Source organism: Ceratotherium simum, chromosome Y (assembly GCF_057802395.1).
Source record: "Ceratotherium simum simum isolate JZ-2026a chromosome Y, ASM5780239v1, whole genome shotgun sequence".
Classification (NCBI taxonomy): Eukaryota; Metazoa; Chordata; class Mammalia; order Perissodactyla; family Rhinocerotidae; genus Ceratotherium; species Ceratotherium simum.
The window spans coordinates 3,601,256-3,611,777 of NC_141941.1; the positions used below are offsets into that span (position 1 = coordinate 3,601,256).

At 36.7% G+C, this 10,522-nt stretch overlaps 1 protein-coding gene across 1 annotated transcript; it reads left to right on the plus strand.

Moving 5' to 3' along the window:
* Positions 1–246: 246 nt before the first annotated feature.
* On the plus strand, positions 247–10,319 carry LOC147911618 (odorant-binding protein-like). Its single transcript, XM_087427913.1, has 8 exons — positions 247–327; positions 819–958; positions 4,468–4,488; positions 5,529–5,599; positions 7,655–7,765; positions 8,751–8,852; positions 9,063–9,114; positions 10,118–10,319. Exons 1-7 carry the CDS (start codon positions 247–249, stop codon positions 9,083–9,085), a joined length of 549 nt encoding a protein of 182 aa, XP_087284039.1. The 3' UTR covers positions 9,086–9,114; positions 10,118–10,319.
* The last annotated feature ends 203 nt before the right edge of the window (positions 10,320–10,522 follow it).

The window sequence follows — 10,522 nt, forward strand, 5'->3', positions numbered from 1 at the left end:
AACTTAAGCTTCTCCTAAAGACAACCTCATTATTCAAAGAACAGGATGCCATAAAAGCTCATCACTGCCAAACAGGATATTATAAGAAGATTTACACATAATTAAGGTCTTGTTATTAACAACTGTTGGTTCATTATGTGTCGTGTCAACAGGCCACTAGTATAAAAAAGGGCACAAATTCAGATTCTCTCCAACAACTGGCACACTCTCAGCTCCTCCAGAAGAAGGTCCACAAGCACCAACGGAATGAAGATTCTGCTGCTGACCCTTGTGCTTGGTCTGGTCTGTGCTGCCCAGGAACCTCAGCCGGACATCGATTACTCACTGGTACCAGGGGTCGGCTGATCTGGGAGGAGGTCTTGGTGGGGGGTGTGTGTGTGCGCGTCCGTTTTGGATTATTTATACGTGTATCCAAATTTGTGTACACCTAAGCCTAGCCATCTACCTCCAACTCTGAATTGCTCTATTAATTGGCTCCTTCCACATGTCTGCTGTACTTGTCTTCTATTGTCTCCATAGTGTCTATATTATCTATGAATTGGCTCCTTAGGCGTTTCTACTGTACTTGTATAAGACAAGAAGAACCAGGCAGAGAACAGTTGGATTAGAGTTCTACTTTGACAACAGACCTCGAGCTATTTCAGAAATATCTCCCTTTCTTGATTTACCATTGACTTGGGTTTTCACATTATTTTATAAATCCTGCTTCATTTAACAAAGACAGTTTTGTGCTGATGAAAAAGGGAAAGAAAACTCAGGGTGGATGATGCCAGAAAAGAACACATGACTACAATTTCTGATGGGAACTTTGCTTTCAGTTTTCAGGAGAATGGAAAACCATTTACGCCGCATCCAGTAACATCGAGAAGATCAGTGAGAACGGACCGTGGAGGGCTTTTGTCCGAAGACTTGATTTTGACAGTGAGGGTAACACAATCTGCTTCACTTTTTTTGTCAAGTAAGTAAAAATAACACAGAACAAACACACATATAAGTGCTCGACCCTGAGAGAGGGTCTGTCTGACTTCTATGTTTGTGTTGAAATATCTGGATTATGTTCAAGAGCATGACTCTCTGAGTTGTGTGCTTAGAAGGGTCTTTGGAAGGGTCGCATCAGTTCCAGTACCATCCTCTAGAGAATGTCCTAGAGCATTTGCTTGGAGCGCAAAGAGTCACAGAAGGTCCACTGGAATCATCTCATTAAAGAAAAGAAGACAAAAGCAGCCAAGAGGGCATAGATTCCTCAAACCCTACAGTTCCTACCACTAGCCTGAATCTTTCATGGAGAATTTGTAAAGGGTGGTTCACATTTAGGGGAACTGTGATCCTGAAGAGTGTGAGCAGGTGGATAACACAAAATGATCTCTACCCTGAAGAACTTACTGATAGTAATTTTTAACCATCACTAAATTCGTTAGAGCCTTCATTGCTTAGAGGATTATATATGAAATGCTCACCATAGTGCAGGCATTTTATTAAGGACTCCAATGACTTATTTCACCAAGCATAATACCCTGTACAGCCATCCATGTTGTTGCAAGTGATAGAGTTACCTTCTTTTTTATGTTTGACTAATATTCCTTTGGATATATATACCATATCTTCTTTATCCATTCATCTACGGATGGACAATTAGGTTGTCTCCGTGTCTTGGCTATAGTAAATAATGCCGCCATGAACAAACAGATGCGTATATCTTTTCAAATTAGTGTTTTCGTTTTCTTTGGATGAATTCCCAGAAGTGCAATTGCTGGATTATTTGGTATTTATTTCTTCAATTTTTTAAAAAACCTCCATACTGTTTTCCATAGTGGTTGTACCAATTTACATTCCCACCAAGAGTGTATGAGGGTTCCCTTTTCTCTACATCCTCACGGACACTTGCTATTTGTTTTCTTTTTGGTAAGATGTATTCTGACAGGTGTGTGAATGTGGTTGGATTTGCATTTCACTTACAATGAGCGACAATGAGCATCTTTTTATGTGTCTGTGGGCCATCTTTGTGCCTTCTTTAGAAAAATGTCTGTTCAGATCCTCTGCCCATTTTTTAATCAGATTCTTTGTTTTTTGTATATAGATTTCTATGCATTCCTTATGGTTTTGATTTGCTTTCACTTGATGGTTAGTGACGTTGAGCATCTTTTCCTGTGTCTGTTGGCCATCTGTATGCCTTCTTTGCAAAAATGTCTATTCAGGCCCTCTGCCCAATTTCTAATCAAATTGTTTGCTTTTTGATAGAGTTGCATAACTTCTTTATATACTTTGGATATTAACCCCTTGTGGAATATAACATTTGCAAATATCTTCTCCCATTCAGTAGGTTGCCTCTTTATGTTGTTGGTGGTTTCCTTGACTGCACAAAAGCTTTTTAGTTTGATGTAGTCTCATTTGTTTATATTTTCTTTTGTTGCCCTTGTCTGAAGAGACACATCCAAAAAATTTTTTGCTCAGGTTGATGTCAAAGAGCTTTACTACGTGTGTTTTCTTCTAGGAGTTTTATGGTTTCAGGCTTTACATTGGAGTCTACAATCCATTTTGAGTTTGTTTTTGCATATGGTTGAGAAGTGGCCTGCAATCATTAGTCACTCCAACATTCTAATATGTGTATTCTAATGTGTTTACTTAGTTCCTTTTCTTATGTATACTTAAAATTAGGCACATTTTATGTAAACACGTGTACTTCTACATTTTTATAAGAGTTCTTAATTCACAAAAGAACCTGAATATGAGAAGATGAAGAAACTTTTTTTGAGGGGGGTCTTCATTGGTCAAAATAGAGTCAGGTATATTGATTTTAAACTAATAACAATACTGTGTGTGAAGTTCTATAACAATAGTACAAACTACTTTATAATTTACTGGAGGATATTTATAAATTACTAGAGGATACTATGTTAAGTGATAAAAGGTGGAAAGAGTGCATTTTCTTCAAACAATGAAAAATGATGGCAGTGAAAGAATCTAAAAAGTTACACAAGAAACATGATATATATAAGATGTTTTTGAAGGTGGAATGGGCTTCTCAGACAAAAAAGTAGGAAAGGGAGAAATATTGGCATAATCAGAGATACCCAGTTATTTAACAAAATGTGCGCAGGAAATAATGAATAGGGACAGAACACTACTCAAAAAACATATGGAGGTAATTATAGAAGTTGAGATTTAGAAAGAAACTTAGAGTGAGTTCTGAGGGACGTTAAATGTCAAAGTATTAGTTTTTAACTTTCCCCACTAGAAATGGGTACGTACTGAAGTACGCAGAAGCAGTCAAAGTCTCCTTCTTTCTGATTATGCTTCCCGTATAAACGCGTGAAATAAGGAAGAAACAAGGTTTTGATTCTCAAATTTCATTCTGAAGTTTCAAAATGACCATATAAATCCATGGACATGCCCTTAAGCTGAATGAGAATACTTTTGGAATTTTAGATCAATCTCTCTCTCTCTCTCTCTCTCTCAGACATACAAAGACACACACACACACACACACACACACACTCACACACATTTGAAATTACTGCTAAATTACTAACACCTGTAATCACATATGTTGATGAAATTGCCCAGAAAAACAATTATTTCCACACTAACATTTAAGTTTAAGCAGAAGAATCCTAAGATAAAAACACGAAGCAGGAGAAATTATTGAATCAGTGAAATGTAGGGTATCTAAAAGCATCATTTTGTGCTAAGAGATCCATTGCGCATATAATTAAAATATGTATTTATATTCTATGTGGAAAGTCAAATGTTAATTTTTATTTTTTGCAGTCCTTCAAATCCAGATATAATCACATCGAGAAGTAAGCACAACTTAACGTGTCAAAATAGTTTGGCAGTATAAAGAGAAAATTCGCAAAGAAACAACTCGAGGAGGAAACAGAACATTTGAAGGGAACGTTTCTATACTTACAAATACCCGAGCAAACTTACTGTCTGGAAGAAAGTTGCGAGAAAAGGGCCAAAAGTAAAGAGAGAATATTAGGAATTTGGGAGAGATTGGAATTCAAGTGAAAGGGGGTACAACTCTTCCTATGGAGAAAAAAATTAAGCACAGGCACAAAAAATCGTTTGTTATAAGAAATTGAAGGAAGTCTGTTTTGAAGACCTAAATTCTAAATATATAAGTGGGATTCAAGAATCTCTCACTCTCTCCCTTCACTTACACACACTCATGCAAACACAGACACATAGTTTGAAGATTAAAAACATTAAGAAAAAAACTAAGAAGATTATGCTTGGAGAGATTGCTTCATAAATATATATAATTGGTTATATTATATATAATATATAACTACTTGTTTACATATAATCAAAATATCTTATCCCAGTAGATATACTTGTGAGTTTTCTGCCATTTTTTTTAAGAATACAGGATTGTCTTTTTGTTTGTCCTATTCACAATTTTTGTGTGCTATGTTTAATTGACTTTACCTGTGGCCACTCTTTTTGAAATCATCCTTATTGCAGTGTATTTCCATGGAATTATGCGCACACTTTTGAAGGGTGTAGTTCAATGAGTTTTGACATATGTGGGAGCTTTTGTCACTACTGCCACAGTCAAGTATAGACCTTTTTCATCACCGCAGAAAGGTCCCTTTCTTTCCCCCCCTTAAATGTCTACCGTCTAGACTTAGACAACAACTGATCTGCTTATTCTCACCTGCTCTAGAACTTCACGAGATGGAATTATACTCTATGCATCTTTCTCCACTCTCTCTCTTTTTCCACGCTTCTCTCACTTAGCATAACACTTTAGAAATTTATCCATGTGGCTGCATATACAAGTAGTCATTTTTTCCATTGCCAGTTTGGATATACGAAAACTGTGCATTTTCCGGTTGTTAGACAATGCTGTTTCCACGTTGTGGTTATTTTGAATAACTTTGATGTGAATAGCTCTGTACTATCTTTGTGTTGACATGTATTTTCATTTTTCTTGGGTAGGAGTGGAATTGCGACATCATAGTATTTGTGCATATTTAATAATATTGGATGATTTATTTAAATTAATGACATTGATTTAATTTTCTTTAAGTGTTTTCACATAAGAACTTTCTGTTTTGATTGCATTCAACCCATAATTTTTTTCTCGTGTTTGTCGTGCATTTTTGTCTGTTATATTATCTAAGAAATCTTTGCCAGGGCTGTGAGAAACACTAAGGTCTGTCTTGATAGCTATTCCCCTCAGTTTCGAGAAAACATTTCAAGCTAGGGCTTGTATATTCCCTCCTTCTTCTCTAAAATTTTGCCTTTCTCCATGTTTTCCGGGCTTTCCACATGACCTGTTTTGTCTCGCCCCTGGTCTTTGGGTCTGCTGCTCTGACCCCTTGTGTCGACAAAGATATTCTAACCACCTAGAGTTCTTTGATCATGGACAACATATGTCTTCTCTTTCGAAAGTCAGTCTTTATAGGCACTAGAATCATACCTGACACAGAGTCAGATGAGGGTGAAACAAAGAAAGTCCTAATTATAGATCAATGTTTCATTATTTTTAATGATCAACTTCAAGATGTTTTCTTTTTAAGGGTCGATGGACAATGCACAAAAATGAATACCGTGGCAACAAAAGCAAAAGAAAATGTTTACGTTTGTAGTTGTAAGTATGAGTATTTTACTGATAAAGTTATATTAGGGTTGACACCTTGGGCTCAAATTCTTTTCAGAACTCTATATATCTGAATTCTAGTTCTACTCATAATTAAAAGTGTGACCAGGCAAAGTCCCTAAATTTTCCAAGTACTTCATTTTCAGGGCGTGTGCTGAGAACTTTTATCTCATAAGATTCTCAGGTATATGAAAGTGTTTCGAGATAATTTAAAACGATCTGTGGAACTAACGTCTAACGGGTCTTTCTTGAGTTTAAATATCAATGTCATTTTCCTTTATCATAACATTTTAAAAACTAATCTTAAAACATCTTAATCCATTCAAGGTATGGTTTGATTTGCTTAAATCTGAAACAAGTCACAATAATTTAAACGACAAGCACATTTCTTCGTATACACAGCTTCTGTTAGAAGCAATGGAGATGTTGCTGAAAAGATTATCTGTAAGTTCTTTAATGACCTCAAACAACATTCCAAAATTTTAAATGGCCTAACATATAAATATTTGATTAAAATTTAAATGTACGTAAACCTGTGGTTCCAGCCCTTGACAAACATAAAAAATGCACAATGGCTATGCAATGAACACACAAATAAGTAAAATATGCATCTGATGCTTTGTCCTACACTTTCATGAATAATTATCCTTTTATATTGCCAGTAGTTTTTTTTTTTTAATTATGTTTTTATTTTGCCTGTCCCTATGTTATTTGATCCTTTGTCTGAATCATGAATGTTTTCTACCATCTCCTAAAATTTCCTCCGTTCTTGTAGTCTTTTTTACATGGATTTGACACGGCAACTCAAGGAGGGAGAGAAGGGAAGTGACCTGGCCTTGTTGTGCAGGCCTCTGTGGAACGAGGCATTGCAATGTCCCCAGCTTCTGCTTGGTAGAAAATATCATGTAACCGTAACAAGCACAATAGCAGCAGTGGCCTTCACAGCAATGTGAGGCTCAGAAGATAGATTTATTTTCGTTGTCTCCATAACGTGCATTACCTTTATAAACCTATACAGCAAGACCTTCTGTAAAACCCTCCTTTGGAAATATATTGTTATAACGTATTTGGTACTAAGAATCTGAAAATATGCATAAAATGGGATTTAATTGTCCCGACGTAACCCGAGACTCAAGGACTTACAGTGGGCTTGGGCGAGATTTATCTATGAAACTTTGATGTTCTTACAACTGCTACTTAGTCTTTGGTGTGGTAGACTAAGGATATTGCAGTGGGAAACTCAAATTGGTGCAGTTTTAAATCAAATCCTGATGAGTGATTCAAACAAGTTGCTGTCTTATGGCTAGACCAGAATGAATGCTAGAGGGTTCATTGATAATGCAAAGTAGATCAGTACTTATTCTTTTCCTATAAACATAAGGAGTGGATGGGCATCACTGAGAGATGGAGGTGCAGCCTCCAAGTCGGATCTGAGTCAAGTGTTTAGATTGTCACCACCTGCTTATCCTTACAAGTACAATTGATTTCATTCCAAATTATTTTATGTTATGTTCGTGGCAGTGATAAATATGTTAAGTAATACAACTAGATTAAGGGGCAGAGGAAATTCAATAATTTACATGAAATGTTTAGAAGTTGTCTGGCACAGGGTAGGTACTCAACACAATTACACAGTGTTGTCAATGGTAAATTGATTTCAATCTTAAAGCGAAACCAATTCGTTTCGTGTATAAGGGAAATGACAAAGGATTTTTAAACTTGAAATTGATAATATGCCATATAATAACAAGCTCATGTTGTTTAAAGAAAGGTTGGCTTCATTAGAACACGTGTTTTAGAAAACACATCAGTAGACTAGAAGATGGGAAGTGTTTAAATCAATAAGAAGTGGGCAATAAGGAAAATTCTTCCCTACTTTTGTTCCTGTCAAAATCCATTTTAACATTCACTGTACTGTTGGAGTGAAACAAAAATCAATATAGTAATCACTGTTACTAATAAGCTAAGTAGGCCATGATAAATCTAAGCAGCAATAAATTATTTACCTGTATATAAACACATACATACCTTCTCTCTCTCTCACAGATGCAGGGAAAACCATTTTCCGAATTCTTGAATTTTCAGAAAATGCTATAATAGTATGTTTTGTCAATGAAGATGAAGAAGGCCTGATCACCGAAATAATTGCATTATTTGGTATGTATTATATCCTGACCATATCCCCAGAGTCATTGTCATAGAACATTTCCATTGCCAACAATTTTATTCTGATAATCAGTGTGTATTGACATCATTCATTACTAACGGCACAAGGACTAGGTCTATGTGTTCATTAAGTTAAGGACCCTGGAACATAATCTACAAAGAAAAGTGAAAAGAAGAGCTGGTAGGGGCGGGAGATATCAGATCATCAGGCCTTTAAAAATAATTTCAATCTGTTAAAATCATAACAACTGAGTTTTATGAGAACTACTTTATTAACAGGTAGACTAATTTCAAGCCATGGCGAATAAAGTGGACCTCAATTCCTTCTTTTTATGACAGTTTTTCAAATACATTGTAAGCCTTGGACCTGAGCTTTTAGAATGAACCTTGATCGTGTTTAGTCCTTCCGTTGATCATGTTTAGTCCTTCCAATGCATTGTCCTCATGAAATTGAGAATTTCAACCCCTGAATAGTCACAGAGGGGCATGGAGGACGTGCCTTAACATTGAGGATAATGGGTTTCTATTTGGAAAATATATGGGTAGACCTGTGGTCTACTAAAAGAAAAAGTTGTCTCCCATTACTACGTGCGGCAGGGCTGAAGTATCTCTGTAGGTGAGAATCGAGTTTCCAGGTTATTTGGGTCCAGCACAAGGCAAGAATGTCAGGTATGGGTTCCAAGAGGTTGTCAGAGAGGCAGCAGATGAGCTATTCTGGATCCTTGGGCCCAAAATTCATGGAGCTCCTGATGTGTCCCTGGAGTCCTGCTGATGTGGGAGAGTTGGGCTGGGATTCATTCCTCCGTGGACCTGAGTCAGGCAGCTGACACTGTGACATGGTGAAGTTAACTATCTGAGACTCTGTTAAATTATTCCACACGAGGAACTGATTTGCATATTCATTTTTCTCATTCATGGATCCCGAAATTCTTAGTTCTAATGGGCAAATTTCTGCTTTATACATGGTGATTTTCAGGCAGAGAAAATGATAATAATGAGGAAGATATTGAGAAGTTCAAGGAGTTGACTAGAGAAAAGGGGATTCCAGAAGAAAACACTTTGAATATCATCAATATTGGTAATGTGACTTTATTTTATTCCTGAATATATCATTCACCTGGTATGTAAACATACTATCAGGAAACAAGTTGATTCATTATAAATTTCCTTTTCCATGAATTATCTTCTATAAAATCTGTTATTTAAGAAAAAGAAAGTCTTAGAATACTCACAAATGGTGTTGATCAGTGACTCTCTTTCTCCTGTTCCTTACTTTTCTCATCCTCAGATGACTGTCCTACAATTGACTGAAAACAAGGACCTGAACACTCCGAAATGTAGTAAGTAAGAATGATGTGTTAACAGCGCTGCTGTATCAAGTGATTCAATAAACACACATTGTGACTTCACATGGGCCATATTTATTCAGTAATTATTTTTGTCCCAATAACTTAAATTATGTCACTAGAGAACTTTATTCTGTTATATTAGGTTATTTTGCTTCTCCTGACCCCTATTAAATTGCAAACTGGTTGAGTGGATTGATGCTGAAGCAGTTTTGGTGACAAAGCATCATCATGCAAGAACCATGGAAATGTTACTCATTTAGAGAGAAGCAGGAATGGCCAGAGGTTGGTGGTGACCACTGGAAAATAGTTAGTTCTCCACTCGTTCCTGAGTGGTTGTCCATATACATGACTACTTCATGACAACTGGGCTCCAAGAGAACTCACCATTCCTACAATCACAATGTTGAATTTTGTATAATCATAACCGCCACATTAGAGGCCTTCCAACCAGATTCCCTGAAACATGCATTGGTTTATTTTTACCTTCATAAGATGATTTCATTAAAGAATGATCTATAATTTCCTAAAATGTCATAGCCTCAGAAGATGACAATGAAGTAGGCTAAAGCATGAGTTGTTGTTTTTTTTTTTCATCTGTTGGGAAGAGATGGGAAAAAATCCCCAAAAACCATTAGCTTTCTGGGTGAATATAATGTCTTGAAGGCACAGACCCTTGGGATTTAGAGGAGAGGAGTGTAACTCGGATCCTATAAATCATTCTTAGGTGTGCCATCCCCATGAACATGCATCATGTAATCATGAAACCCCTGGGATGTGTCCTAACCACAAAAAATGCACCATGTGTAATCCTGGAAAAATTCCAAATGGATCCTGTTATACCACAGAGATGGAGAACATTAAGTTCTACGTGCAATTAGTCCCCTGGGTGAACTGAAAGCTCCCCTAACCTTTGACACTCTACTTCCTGAGGCTCACCCCTGGCACGCTGTCATACGGTCGACTCAACCTTGTCTCCTGTTTCCCTCACCTACAGAACCTGTGACTGGGGACCAGGTGCATCATCTTCTCTATGGAATCAAGACCAACAATCTGAAGAAAACATTCTTTGTTCCTGTTGAACATCATCTTTCTCTCTCTATAAACGTACTCTCCTTCCCATTTCATCTCTTCCAGTCACCATTCACGTCCTGTATGGTGTTACTGGATCTCTGAGTGTTTAAATAAATTGATTTAATATGCACACTAGACATGTTGGTGCAGAAAGTCACTTAATTTTAAAAATACACAAATATCCACTTTAAATACAGCTATCCAGAAAGATGTGCCTTCAATAGGATTGATCTCCCATAAGAGACAATTCTGATTAGGATTAAATACAGAAATCTTACAGGTATCAATGTGAGAGGGACAAAGCGCATAAACCCACATGGGGAAGGGG